The sequence below is a fragment of the Scyliorhinus torazame genome, chromosome 6 (assembly GCF_047496885.1).
Source record: "Scyliorhinus torazame isolate Kashiwa2021f chromosome 6, sScyTor2.1, whole genome shotgun sequence".
Taxonomy (NCBI): Eukaryota; Metazoa; Chordata; class Chondrichthyes; order Carcharhiniformes; family Scyliorhinidae; genus Scyliorhinus; species Scyliorhinus torazame.
Window position 1 is genome coordinate 62,285,493 of NC_092712.1, and position 15,535 is coordinate 62,301,027.

At 47.5% G+C, this 15,535-nt stretch overlaps 1 protein-coding gene across 7 annotated transcripts in view; it reads left to right on the plus strand.

Moving 5' to 3' along the window:
• Positions 1 to 15,535, plus strand: part of LOC140424818 (uncharacterized) — a 223,961-nt gene that overhangs the window by 178,264 nt on the left and 30,162 nt on the right. For all 7 annotated transcript variants that reach the window (XM_072508275.1, XM_072508279.1, XM_072508276.1 and 4 more), the window contains one exon: positions 2,948 to 3,022. In XM_072508275.1, the coding sequence (XP_072364376.1) occupies positions 2,948 to 3,022 (75 nt within the window). The remainder of the gene's footprint in view (positions 1 to 2,947; positions 3,023 to 15,535) is intronic.

Consider the following 15,535-nt stretch of genomic DNA (forward strand, 5'->3'; position numbering starts at 1 on the left):
CCACTGGCTGCACGTGGTCCGGGGAGGTGAAGATGGCGGCATCCATTGTCCGTAAATGAGGAAGGTGGGGGGCGATAGCGGCGACTGCGCGGGCCTGGCACACCGTGGTGAAGTGCCCCTTCTTGCCGCAAGCCTTACAAAGGGCAGCGCGGGCCGGGCAGCGTTGGTGGGGGTGTTTCTGCTGGCCGCAAAAGTAACATCGGGGACCCCCGGGGTTCGCTGGCTGGCGCGTGGCGCAGGCGTATTGGCTGGGTAAGGCCCCCGCTGGGGCGGCTGTCTGTGGGGTCCACGATGCGTTGGGGGTGTAGGCCTGAACGTTGCGCGAGGCGACCGTCATAGAGAGCGCTAGTTTCTTTGTCTCTGCTAGGTCGAGCGTGGCCCCTTCTCACTGTCGCTGGCATATGAGGTCCGACCCAATCCCCTTAACAAACGCGTCCCGCATGAGGAGGTTTGAATGTTCAGTGGCCGTACCGACCTGACAGTCACAGTCCCGGACGAGTGGGATTAGGGCCCGCCAGAAGTCTTCTATGGACTCACCAGGGAGTTGGGAGCGAGTGGCAAGTACTTGCCTGGCAAAGAGCGTGTTCGTCTTCTGAGCGTAATTCTCTTTGAGAAGCGTCATGGCTTCGGCGTAGTTCGGCGCGTCCTGGATTAGCAGAAAGACGCTGGAGCTCAACCTTGAGTACAGGATTTGTATCTTCTGAGCCTCCGAGACAGGGCTGGGCGCCGAGTTGATGTACGCCTCGAAACAAGCTAGCCAGTGTTGAAAGTCCTTTTTGGCGTCGCTTGAATGCGGATCCAGCTGCAGGCGACCCGATTTGATACGGAGGTCCATCTTTTGTAAATCTCAGAGCAATTAATTGATGCACGATCAATTGCACAAAGACTTGAGTTGGGTACAACTGAGGCTTTATTGCTCTAAGATGTGTGGCCTCCCACAGCAGCTGGCGAAATGGCTGCAGCATGGAGGACACACATATTTATACTCCGCCCAGCCAGCAGACAGGGACTACCAACGTAACTGTCATACAGGTCCTACCATACATCACCTAATAGAGGTGCAACAGTTGTTTACCACATGTGGTGCTCACCAGATTGTGCCCCAGAAGCGTGTCCACTAACATGTTCCACCGAGGTGTGTGTATCTGCGCCGGTAGAGGGTAGGAATCATAGTTGTGACCCGACTATAACTGATGAATCCTCGGAGCTCTCCTCCGAGCTGTTCTCCTCGGAGTCAGGAGAGGGGGCCATCCAGGATGGGCCGGTGCCGTCGGCTGCTCTACCTGCGGGAGAATGGACACGGTGTCAATGGGAGGGATGCGTCAGTCAGTAAAGCAATCACTATTCATGTTTGGCAATCTTCTGGGTGGAGCCTGGCAGTTCCTCATCTCTGTGCCGTCCACCTGCCTCCGTGTTTGTGACCGTCCTGTCCTCGGCCACACCGCTCACCTCCAGGGCCTGCTCCTCGAAGGAGGTGAGGATTCTCAAGTCCGGCACCCACCGCCAGTCTGGGCCCCCTCCCACCAATTATGGTAGAGCTTTTCCTGAGGAGACACAGAGATGGCATTGTTAGCTACATGTGTGGTTCACAGTTGTGGGGGGGCGGGGGGGGGGGGGGGGGGGGTGAAAGGAGGGTTGGGGTGGAGAGAGGGTTGAAAGGATGGGTGGAGGGAGGATTGAAGGGGGAAGGGTTGAAGGGAAGGTTGGGGTTGCCTGGGGGGCTCCCTTGAGGGGGTGTGGGGGATGTGGGGGGCGTTGGTGTCTACTCACTCATGCTGCCTGGTGTAGGCCGTTGACCTTCTGGCACTGGAGGCCAGTCCTCCTGATCACACTCCCAGAGCTGACTGCTGGCATCACTTCATCCCAGGCAGCACTGGCTGTCTTGTGGCTCACCCTCCAGGACCCCCAGGAGAACAGGACATCCCTCCTGGACTTCACCGCATCCAGGACCGTCCCCAGGTCAGCATTCCCGAATCCTGGGGCTGGTTTCCTCGGCGCCATTGTTCCGAGTTTTCTGTGGTTGGCTGAGCAAGTGCAGCTTAAGTGCTGCTCGACATTGTTAGCGGGGGACTGGCGAATCAGCTGGCGATCCATCATTTGGGGAGAAAAGCCCGTGAGGCCTCTTTAAGTGGACCAATTAACGTTGAATAGCGTTGCCAGCCTCGCTGGGCCAAACGGTGTGAAACTCGCAGCAATTCCCACTTGCTAGCACACTTAGAAATTTTTTTGGAGAACCACGCCCTTAGTCGCCGAAATGCAGAATCCCGTCCCATAGCTGATCTGTTGGTGTTTCAAATGCCATATTCCCATCTACCCCGGATAACTTTTGATTCCCTTGTCTAACACAAACCTATCTACTTCTGCCTGAAAAATAATCAATGCACCCCGCCCCCCCCGGACTCCACCACCTTCTGAGGCAGAGAGTTCAGTGGGAGTTCAGTCAGTCAGTCAGGCAATCACTACTCATTTTAATTGTGTTAGACAAGGTGCATAACCTTCTGAGTAAACAATTCTCATCTCTGTCCTAAAGGGGCAATCCCTAATTTTAAAACAGTGCCCCCTAGTTCTGGACTCAGCTACAAGAGGAAACACACTTTCCACATCAACAACTTATCATGGCCATTCAGGATTTTACATACTTCACAATCAAGTCACCCCTTACTCTTTTAAACTCCAATCTTGAGGCAGGTTTACAATGCTATACTTACTACGGGGCACTGTTTGTTTGGGAGCTTGTCTACCATCCCTCTTGTTTGTAGCTGCTAAATTGCATGGAAGATCTGAATAAGTGGAGAGAAATATAGCAATTAGACAAGAGGGAATATGGAAGTATGTAACACGTGTTTACCTTGTACAAAATTAAATGAACAAATATATATTTTTCTCAAGCTACTGGTATTGTGTTCAAAATTAACCATAAATTATAATACCATCTATTCATTTTTAGGGACCTTCGTGCAACTTCCATTTCTCTTGACATTCTGAAAGGTATTTTGGAGAGTACAATAAATATCGTCAATCTGTAAGTATACCTGTTGCCAGTAATTATGACCAGGAATTTTTTATTTTACTGTGTTCTGCTTTAATGTCAGTTATTTACCATGTAGACATGCAAGTGTTTTAACTTGTCTATGCTTCATCATTAGTCTGTCGGGATTTTGGAGGCACTAGATATCTGTTCATTAAATATTAGTCTGTATGCCAAGTAGTTTCATTGGAATGTAAAAGACCGTGTACTATCAACGATAAATTATGGTTAACTTCATTAAATTACATTTTCGGAATCAAGTTTCAACTTTATAATCTCTGAAAGTTAGAATCATATTAAATATTGAAACATACCTATGCACTCTGGATAATACATATTAATTAAAAATATTACTCGTAGCCTGTTTACACCATGCAGTATATTGGCTTCTACTGTACTTTTAATACAACTACTATTTTCTATCTCCCATTCTTTGTTCCTGATTTATTTGCTGCAGTAGTTAATTGAAAATTCCAATGCCCTGGCTGTATGATTTGCAATCTATATCATATCATCCAGTGCCAAAGGACTGGAGAAATGCGAATGCTACACCCTTCAAAAAAGGGTATTAAGATAATCCAGTAACCACAGACCAGTCAGTTTAACATCAGTCACGGGGAAGCTTCTCCAAACAAAAGGCTGAATTTTATGGGGCGCATACAGCTCGACCCATCACACTCCTCCCCAGAAGAAAAGTTGGCTGGAAATCGACCGACTTAAAAAAAAGTAGACAGCGGGTGACCTTAACAAGCTGAGGGCCAGACTTCTGCTCCTCACTGGAAGGAAATCCCGCCATAAGAGCTTCCACAGTCTGATTGGTGGCAGCCCATGCAGTCCCAAAAGAGGAGGTATGTCAGGCCTTTTAGAGCAAGAAGGAATAAGTAACTTGAGGGAGGTGAGTGAGAGGCAGATTTCAGAGGCTAGGCTGGAAAACAATCATAGTTGGTGGGAGTGGGGTGGGAGGCTGCTGCCACTAGAACACAGGACTTTTCACCAACATGGGTGAAAAAAATGACATTGCCACTCTCACCCGCCTTCCAATGCCAAACCTATAATGGCAGCGTGAAGAGATAGAGGGCCTTAAGTGACCATTATTTGGCCACTTTATGGCCTCAACAGACATGCAGATGGATGGGCCAGTGGATGTCCTACCTACTCCTGTATTATGGGGACCGAGCCAGGAGTGGGCTACCCACCCAACATATTTTACCACCCTCGCCTAACACATCCTGTAAAATTGGTAATAATTTAGGACAAAATTAGTATCACTTGGGCAAATGCAAGTTATTAAGGAGAACCAGCATGGATTTGATAAAGGCAAATTGCGTTCAACTCACTTCCTAGAGAATTAATGGAGTGGGCCAATGCTGTTGATTTGGAATACTTGGACTTCCAAAGGAATTTGATAGAGCGACACACAATAGATTTGGTATAAGGTTATCGCTCATGGAATAAAAGGAGTAGCAACAAGAATACAAAATTGGCTGAGTGACAGAAAGTAGTGGATGCTTTTCGGATGGAAGGAAGGTTTATAGTGGTGTTCCCAGGGGTTGGTATTTGGACCCTTGCTCCCTGATATTTATTAATGACCTAGACTTTGGTGAACAAGGCACAATTTCAAAATTTTCAGATTATACAAAACATGGAAACATTGCGAACTGTGAGGAGGATTGTGTATAACTTCAAAAGGACATGGACAGGTTGTTAGGATGGGCAGACAAGTGGTAGGTGAAATTCAGTGCAGAAAAATAAAGAATACGGAGAGAAAATAAGAAAATGGAAGGGTGCATTTCTAAAGGTGTAGGAGCAGAGGGACATGTGCATAATTTATCGAAGGTGGAAGGACAGGTTGAGAGAACAGTTAATACACCATACAGCATCCTTGGCTTTATTAAGAGTAGCATGGTGTACAAGAGCAAGGATGTTATGTTAAACTTGTTTACAATGCTGATTTGGCCTCAGCTGGAGTATTGCATCCAGTTCTGGGTGCCACTCAAAGTGGAATGATTGAAAAGGAGAAGGCACAGATTTAAGGTAATTGGCAAGAAAAGCAATGGAGACATGAGAAGAACATTTTTCACATAGTGGATGGTTAAGGTCTAGATGCACTGCCTGAGAGTGTGGTGGAAGCAGGTTCACTCAAGACATTCAAAATGAATTGTATTATTATCTGAAAAAGAATAATGTACAGGGGAAAAGGAAAATGAATGGCACGAGGTGAATTGCTTATTTGGATAGCTGGTGCAAACATGACTGGCCAAATGGCATCCTTTTGTGCTGTAACAATTCTGTGATGTAAATCATCCTTCTCTAGAATAGAAGACTGCTCTTCAGGCCAGTTACTTTGCTAGATACCTTGTGAGCTTCTGGCTTCAGGTGGATCAATATCAGTTGTCGAGTGAGTCATAGAGGTTTACAGCATGAAAACAGGCCCTTCGCCCCAACTTGTCCATGCTGCCCAGTGTTTACCACTAAGCTAGTCCCAATTGCCCCCATTTGGCCCATAACCCTATAATAATAATAATCTTTTATTGCTACAAGTAGGCTTACATTAACACTGCAATGAAGTTACTGTGAAAAGCCCTTAGTTGGCACATTCTGGCGCCTGTTCGGGTACACGAGGGAGAATTCAGAATTCTCTCAGCTGGTACAGGAATTGAACCCGCGTTGCTAGCCTTGTTCTGCATTACAAGCATGCTGTCTAGCCCACTGAGCTACCAGTTTTCCCATATAACTGTCTAAATGCTTTTTAAAAGACAAGATTGAACCCGCCTCTACTACTACCTCTGGCAGCTCATTCCAGACACTCACCACCCTTTGTGAAAAAATTGCCCCTCTGGACCCTTTTGTATCTCTCCCTCTCACCTTATACCTATGCCCTTTAGTTTTAGATTCCCCTACCTTTGGGAAAAGATGCTGAATATTTACCTTATCTATGTCCCTCGTAATTTTATAGACCTCTATAAGATCACCTCTAAGCATCCTAAGCTCCAGGGAAAAAAAGTCCTAGTCTATCCAGTCTCTCCTTATAACTGAAACCATCAAGTCCCGGTAGCATACTAATAAATCTTTTCTGCACTCTTTCTAGTTTAATACTATCCTTTCTATAACAGAGTGACCAGAACTGTACATAGTATTCCAAGTGTGGCCTTACTAAGGTCTTGCACCACTTCAGCAAGACGTTCCAACTCCTGTATTCAATATTCTGACCAATGAAACCAAACATGCCGAATGAGTAGGTCATGCCCCGATTCGATCTACCAAAATGCCTCACCTCACATTTATCAAAATTAAACTCCATCTGCCATTCATCGGCCCAATTGATGAAGATCCTGTTGCAATCCTAGATAACCTTCTTCACTGTCCACTCTGCCACCAATCTTGGTGTCATCTGCAAACTTACTAACCATGCCTCCTACATTCTCATCCAAATCACTAATATATATTACAGCACCGATCCCTGAGGCACACTGCTGGTCACAGGCCTCCAGTTTGAAAAACAACCCTCTCCAACCACCCTTTGTCTTCTATCGTCAAACCAATTTTGTATCCAATTTATTACCTCACCCTGGATCCTGTGAGATGGAACCTTTTGCAACAACCTACCATGCGGTACCTTGTCAAAGCCTTGCTAAAGTCCATGCAGACAACGTCGACTACACTGACCTCATCTACCTTCTTGGTTACCCCTTCAAAAAACTCAATCAAATTCGCGAGACATGATTTTCCACTCACAAAGCCATGCTGACTATCCCGAATTAGTCCTTGCCTCTCTAAATGCCTGTAGATCCTGTCTCTCAGAATATCTTCTGACAACTTACCCACCAGAGACGTTAGGCTCACTGGTCTGTAGTTCCCAGGCTTTTCCCTGTGGCCCTTCTTAAACAAAGGCACAACATTTGCTACCCTCCAATCTTCAGGCATATCACCTGTGGCTGTCGACGATTCAAATATCTCTGTTAGGGGACCCGCAATCTCCTCTCTAGCCTCCCACAACATTCTGGGATACATTTCATCAGGTCCCAGAGAATTATCTACCTTGATGCGCTTTAAGACTTCCAGCACCTCCTTCTCTGTAATATGTACACTCCTCAAGACATCACTATTTATTTCCCCAAATTCCCTAACATCCATGCCTTTCTCAGCAGTAAATACCAGTGAGAAATATTCATTTAGGATCTCACTCATCTTTTGTGGATCCACACATAGATGACCTTGTAGATCCTTCAGAGACCCTACTCTCTCCCTTGTTACTTATAGAAAATTATATAATTGTATAAAATTTCTAATTATTCCTCTACACACTTGGGGGAGCCATTTAATTTTGTTTTGTTCATTGTTTGGATATAAAATGAAGAATAGGGAACAAAGTGTGGTTGTATGTTCTCACCCTATGTGCCCCTCATATGACCAGGGTTACACTATTTAAAGTAGACACATGCTTGAAATTAGTATGAGGCACTTTGTGTATGCATGAGATTCCGAACGCTGATTGTAAAACCACAATGTTACTGGTAAGCACTGCCTAGTTGTACCAAGTTTTAAGCGCCTAGTTCGTCATACTTAATGGAACTGTACGACACAATCCTTTTTCAAGTTTACATTTATGTGTAGCTCGGAGGAGTAGAAGTGATCTTCCTGGCACCATTAATGGACCAGGTTAGACTCTTTCCATTTTGCCCCCCACTCCAGGTCCTAACTACAGTTTGGTTCACCATTGGAGTCAGTCGGAATTCATCAGGACCTAACCAGCATGCTGGATCCGGATGCCCGCTGCAGATGATCTGTTTCATTCAAATGAGATCCACAGCTGAATTTGGCTTGGGCTGACAAGAAGCTGACTTGCTATTATTTGAGTGCAAGTGTAATTTTACTGCCAACTTTAACTTTGGAGGATGCACTCCGAGCCTGTTTGCAGAATAATTTGTTTTGCCAAAATTGTACCAAACCATCATGACCTGTAGATGCAATATCTTTTACAGAGTTTAAAAATAGCCACTTTTTCACTAACCCACATGTTATTTTGTACAGATTTCGGAGAATCCATAACAAATTCTCTCTGTTAAATTTCATAAAACAACAAGTAGTATATTTCCTGAACCTTACTCATTACCGATGTTAAGAACCCCACTGATGTTAAGTTCAAGGGTACCCCAAAACCCAGAAGGGGAACTTGGAACACCGGTTCTTAGTGGCATATATTTTCAATTGGTATAATATGAGGCAAGATATACAAACCAATGAGGAACACAGTCAGTCTTGCTTAATCATTTAATAAAGAATAAATGTAAAAAATAATATTTATTAACTTAAAAAAAGTATTTAAAAAAAGACTACAATACACTACAACAGTACGCTTAACTGCAATAATGGCTATATGCACACAGTATCTCATAAAGCTAACCGTTATTCCTAACTACCTACGTTTGCAGAATTCTTGAGAAATGCTCCCTGTCCAAACAACATCCAATATGATATAACTCTAAGAGCTAAATACAGCATATTGTTAGCACCTACAGGTTATTTTCCAGGTTTGGGGAGGCCATGTTCAGTTCAGTGTCGAGGTACTTCTCTGTTAGAGTTTTTTTAAACAGCAGCTTTTAGCAACAACTTGTTTGTGTGAGAGCCTGTTTTCTACTGCTGGGTGTGGTTATATTGGTAGCTGCTTCTCTCCTGTCTTTCCATCTCCAGTTGTCCTGCTATGGATAAATTGTTTTCCCCCTTGATGTTACCTGATTCAGATAACCCCATGGTCCAGGATTTTAGCATAGAGGTGCAAATTATTTTCTTATTTCTCCACTTTGAGGTCACCTCTTCTATATGCCATTATTTTCCCCTAGTCACTGAGGTAAACACAGTTTCCTACTGTTCCGCTAATTCGCATATCAAAAATGTGGTGTTGGGCGTTCTGACACACAGATGAGTCAACACGGTTGTATATGGTACAACGCTATTTTATTTAAACTTTCTATGTACAGTTTTGTCTTGATACTCTGCACGTGGGGATTCCCTGTTTGTGATGTTAAAACCGGTCGTGTCCGTGTCCTTGTCCCCAGACCTACTGTCCACTAGGTGTCGTGTTCGTGCTTTTATATGGTTCCTGTCTTTGTGTGTGATTGGTTGTGGTGTTGTGTGCTCTGATTTGTCAGTGGTGTGTCCATCATGATGTGTGTGTTTGAATATCATGACAAAAAACACCCCTTCAGACAGTTGCACCCATCAGTTCCCCTTTTACCCAATATTTTAATTTTAGTCGTCCAGTTTCATTCTCAATCCTAATTTTAGTGAATTCTTGAATCTTTCTTTTATTCCGGTATCTTAACACCAGCATGTGTCAAAATTAAGGCTTATTGACATAAAGAACAATATAGCACAGGAATAGGCCCGCGGCCCTCCAAGCCTGTATCAGTCATGATAACTACCCTTGGCCAAAACACTCAGAACTTCCTTGTACTGTATCCCTCTAAACCCATCCTATCCATGTGTTTGTCAAGATGCCTTTTGAATCTGCTTCCACAATCTCCCCTGGCAACGCATTCCAGGCACTCACTATCCTTTGCGTAAAAAACCTGCCTCGCATATCTCCTCTCACCTTTTCCCCACAGACCTTAAACCTATGGGCCCCAGGTGACTGACCACACCACCCTGGGAAAGAGTGCCTGCCCATCCACTCTATCTATGCCCCTCATAATCTTGTAGACCACTATCAGGTCACCCCTCAACCTCCGTCTTTCTAATCAAAACAGTCCGAGTCTATTCAGCCTCTCCACATAGCTAACACCCTCCAGACCAGGCAACATCCTGTAAACCTCCTCTGCACCCTTTCCAAAGCCTCCATATCCTTCTAGTAGTGTGGCGACCAGAATTGTGCGCAATATTCCAAGTGCGGCCTTACCAAGGTTCTATACAACTGTAGCATGACTTACCAGTTTTTATACTCAATACCCCATCCAATGAAGGCAAGCATTCCATATGCTTTCTTGACTACCTTGTTCACTTGTGTTGCCACTTTCAAAGATCTGTGGACCTGCACGCCCAGATCTCTCTGACTTTCTATATTCCTAAGAGTTTTGTCATTTACGGTATATTTCCCCTCTATGTTAGACCTACCAAAATGCATTACCTCATATTTGTCCGGATTAAACTCCATTTGCCATTTCTCTGTCCAAGTCTCCAACCTGTCCATGTCCTGCTGTATCCTCAGACAATCCTCAACACTATCTGCCACTCCACCAACCTTGGTGTCATCAGCGAATTTACTAATCAGACCAGCTACATTTTCCTCCAAATCGTTTATGTATATTACAAACAACAGAGGCCCAAGCACAAATCCCTGTGGAACACCGCTAGTCACAACTAGGGTATAAATCCTGTCCCTGAGAATTCTCTCCAATAATTTACCTACTACCAACGTGAGGCTCACAAGCCTATAGTTTCCTGGATTTTTCCTGTTACCTTTCTTAAACAGCGATACCACATTAGCTATTATCCAGTCCTCTGGGATCTCACTTGTAGCCAATGAGGATACAAAGATGCCAGTCAAGGACCCTGCAATTTCCTCCCTTGCTTACCTCAGTAATCTGGGGTAAATCCCATCCGGACAAGGAGACTTATCTACCTTAATATATTTTAAAAGACCCAATACCTCCTCCTTTTTGATGTTAACATGATCAAGACTATCTACACACCCTACCCAAGACATAGATTTTCCAAGAAATCCCAACAGTTACCCTACCACTGGTGAGGACATGGAAAATCCATCCTTGAGAGGAAAACCATAGTGGGAAGCCTCCACATTTGCCGCATGAGTTGCAATCCATTGGAAAATGGACACACCTTGGCCAAATTTAACGTGGAGGTCATGGCCCTGACCGGCGGCTGGAAAATTGAAGGGTGAGCTAATTTTGCGTGACTTGAGCAATTAGTTTCCCAAGGTTGATGTTTTGCATCCCTGAGGCAGGATGTCCTACCCCCAAGAGCTGCTAGCCAGTAATCTCTCTGTTCCTGTCGCAGTCACTCTCTCTCGGCTGAGCATGTGTTATTGCTGGAGGAGCACTTTTTAGCCCACTGGCCTCAGGAGCCTTTAATTGGACGGCGAGCCCCCTCTGGCCATTAATTGGCCAATCCTGTAAAAAGATTGTTGTCGGGTGAATATTCCAGGTACAGTGGTTGGAATTTTCCAGCAGTTCTCACTGGCGGGATTTTCTGGTCCCGCTGACAGTGAACCCCTGCTGGGGGTTTCCGATGGCGGGGAGTGGGGTGCATAGAATGGGAAACCCCGTTGACATAGGACTGGACTTTCTTTTTGAAGTTCGAATCCTGATGTGGGATTAAATGTGGGTTCCAGTCCCACACACTGAATGGGATTTTCCATGTGCCGGCGGAGGCAGCCTGCCATTGGTCGGCGGTGGGATATTGGAACAGTAAATGTGACTAGGACTATTAGGATTTAGAATGGATGGGTTGTCTTATGAAGAAAGGTTGGACAGACACGCCTTGTTTCTAATGGAATTTATAAGGGTGGAGGGGGAATTGATTTTCATAGAATTTACAGTGCAGAAGGAGGCCATTCGGCCCATCGAGTCTGCACCGGCTCTTGGAAAGAGTACCCTACCCAAGATCAACACTTCCACCCTATCCCCATAACCCAGTAACCCCACCCAATACTAAGGGCAATTTATCATGGCCAATCCACCTAACCTGCACATCTTTGGACTGAAGTGTATAAGATCCTGAATGGTCTCAACAAGGTGGACATGGCTGAGTCCAGATCTAGGGACACTTTTTAAAATCAGGGGTCGCCCTTTTAAGACAGAGATGAGGAGAAATCTTTTCTCTCAGAGGGTGTACAACTTTGGAACTACCTGCCTCATAAGGTGGGGAAGGTTGGGTAATAGAACATTTGTAAGGCAGAAGTAGATAAATTCTTGTGAGGCAAGAAAATCAAAGGTTATCGCGGTAGAAGGTAAAACGTCAAACACAAACCGATCAGCCATGATCTTATTGAAGGGCTGAGTGGACTTTAGGGGCTGAATGGCATACTTCTGCTCATATTTCTTATGTTTGTATCCTTCCCTAGGTATGGAGACCAAAGCTGTACACAGAACCTCAGGTGTGATCTCACCAAAGCCCTGTGCAATTGTAGCAAGACTTCATTATTCTGTACTCTAATATCCTTGGATAGAACACCTTCCTAATTACTTGCTGTGCCTGCACACTAAATTCCTGGGCTGGATTCTCCATTTCTGAGACTAAATGTTGACCCGACGCAGGACTCATGGAGATCCATGACAGCAAAACTGGTGCTGCACCTGGACCAATTCTGCTACTGTTGAGGAGTTAGCCCACCGGCGCCATGTGGAATGCACTCGATTCCAATGAGAAACGCTGTGGGACTCGCCGGTTTCACAATTGACACTCGGGAGGCTGACAAGCTGCAGCCGGATATACACACTTCATTTCCCACACACACCATCCCAGCCAACAAGAAGGCAGCAAGGAAAACAGCACCACGCTATACCGATGCCGAGCTAGAGACCCTCCTGGACGTGGTGGAGGAGAGTCGAATGACCCTGTAACCTGGCCCGGGAAGGAGGCTGCAGCCACCGCCATTCACTGTGCCAGGGCGCAGGTGGCAGAGACGGTCAGCTCCATGGGAAACAACCTATGGAATGGCCGGCAGTGTCGGAAAAAACTACATGACCTCCTCAGGGTGGCCAGAGTGAGCAGGCAACACTGTGCCCCTGGCACTAACCCGCATCCCACACAGATGTAACCTGACCCTCAACAATCCGGTGGGTGGCAGAACCCCCACCCTGCCCCACATGCCGGTACCCATACCGGCCGCCATGGCTGCGTGCTCTGGCCACTGAGGCCATCAACTACCCATCCCCTGGGCTACATGCGCGGTTGGACTGTTAGCACTGTTGTTTTCCGTTTTCACCCCCCCTCAGGAAAGGGCCGCCCATAACCGCTGGGTGCGTGAGAAGACCGCCGAACCTGTGGCCCCTGACCGTGGCATGGCAGAGAGCCCGTGGTCGGCGGCGTGGAGGAAAGGGAGGTCACCGGGGTGGAATTCGGCCACAGGCGATGAAGTGAGACCCAGCTGAGTTGCGGTTCCCTGTGACACGTGCATCAACCACCCCCGAACACCAGCCCCATCCCCACACCACCTTCATCCTCAAACCACCCTCACCGTCACCCCACTCTCACCCTACTCCCCCCCCCCCCCCCCCCCCCCCCCCCCCTCAAGCTCAAGTCTGAGGATGACACAGATTTCCCGTCACAGATGGCTCCAACACCCTCCATCGTCCCAGAGGCACTCACCTCGGTTGGGCACTTTAGTGAAGAGGCTCCTGGGACACTATCTGGTGCGCACCACACAGCTGATTAGGTACAGCAGGTGGAGGTAGGAACTCCCGAGGGGGTGGACGGTCGGAGGGCAAGCCGATCCTAGGAACAAGCTGCTGTTCAGATGGGTTTCGGGCTTGTGGACCAGAGAGTCCAATCGATCGTGGAGATGCAGTCACAGAGCCAGTGACTACATGAGAGGTTGTCGGCAAGCATCAAACACCTGCAGGTGCAGTTGGAGGAGTCCAACCACGTACAGGAACAGTAGATGGTACCGACCATGTGTGCCACCCAGGCCAATACTCGTGGTGTCCACAGTGGAGGGTTTTGGCTACAGATCAGCATGTCCAAGGCCTGGGGCATTCAGTGTAGGCCCTGGCCGAGGCCCAGGACAGGGTTGCCGCCTCACAGCCAACCATGTGCGAGAGCCACCTGGAAATCGCAGCAGCACTTTTGAGTTGGTCCAGTCACAACAGGCCATGGCGGGAATGTCGGTGGCATTGCCCAGGCGCTGGGAGGGGTGTGGGGTGTGGGGCAGGCCGGTCGCCCAGAAGATGGTCGGCAACGAGGACCCAGGCCGCAGGGCTTGGTCACAGCAGCACAGCAGGCCGCCTTCATTCCTGCTGTACTGTCTGGGGATCCACCAAGTCATAGCGTAAGGGACCATGAGGCCAAAAAGTTAGATACCAGTTAAGTTGGCTTGGGTACAGGGCACAGTTTAGTGATAGGGGCTAGGGCACAAATCTGTGTATACGCTGTCACATTAAACACCTATTCTCACTGTTCCAACCTGCCTTGGTGCTCTGTCCAATGGGTGTGAGGGGTGGGCTGGTCTGGGCTGACCAGAAAGGGGGATCAGTGCCGGGGGCAGATTGGGCGGACATAGTGGGTGGCTTGGGCTCCCCAGCCGTCCGTCCCTACCGCATCATCCCAGGGATCCGAAGGCACCATGTGATGGAATGGCCAGGTCGCATGCAGGGATCACCCAGGTAGATGGTGATCCTCCATCCCATGTTACTGCCAACCCAGGCCCTGCATCCTGTAGTGCAGCAGGTATGTATCACGGGGTTGGGGGGGGGGGGGGGGGGGGGGGTGGTGGTGCCCGTGGATCTTGCCAGCATCCCCCCCCTCCCCCCCAAAATCAGGAACCAGAAGGCGAATAGAGCATTCCATGCGCATTGGTCCTGACGCACACGTCGTGCGGCCTCCTCTGCCTGCCTGGGCCCCATGTACTGCCCATCCTTACCTTCCCCCACATCCTCGTCAGACGAGGCCTGGTGTTCATCTTCCACCTCCAGTTCATCTTCCTTCTGCTGTGCGATGTTGTGGAGGACGTAGCAGACCGCCAAGATACGGGCGACCGTCTCAGCATCATACTGAAGATCCCTCCAGAGCGGTCCAGGCACCTGAACCCCATCTTCAGGAAGCCAAAGCACCGCTCGGACCTGGTCGCTATATAGGCGTCGTTGCAGCAGGTCTCTGCATTGGTCTGTGGCCTCCGGATAGCCACGACCGCAATGAATAACCCCTGTCACCCAGGAGCCAAACCCCAGCCAGAGGTGGGGGGGGCAGGCACGATGCCGGTTTCACGATTTTAAAAAGCACAAGTGAACCGCGCCATCAGGAACTTGGCCCATCAGAGGCTGAGCATCACAGAAGCCCCGGAGAATAATGGGTCAGGCCCGGTACTGATATGCAAATGGTGTTTACAGCACGAGCGTTCCAGAATGCATTGATGCCGCTGTCGAGGTGACGGAAAATTGTGATTTGGCGTCTGCTGCAATTTTGGCTTCGGAACCTATTCTTCACCCAATCGCGTTTCCCGATTTTGGCATCAGCAAACAGAGAATCCCAACCTCTGTCTTCCTTTTATGAGTACACCAAAGTTCTTAGTAACAGCAACGCTTACAATTTTCACACCTTTTTAAAAGTATTCTGCTTTTCTGTTCTCACTACTGAAGTGAATAACATCACATTCCCCCAAATTATTTTCCATTAGCCACATTTTTACACACTCAGTTAACCTGTCTTCTTGTAGGTTCTTTGTGTGCTCCTCTTAGCTTACATTCCCACATAGCTTTGTATTATCAGAAAACTGATGTACTGCTCAGTCTCTTGAGCTCTACTGTCATTAATTAAATAGCTGAGACTCCAACG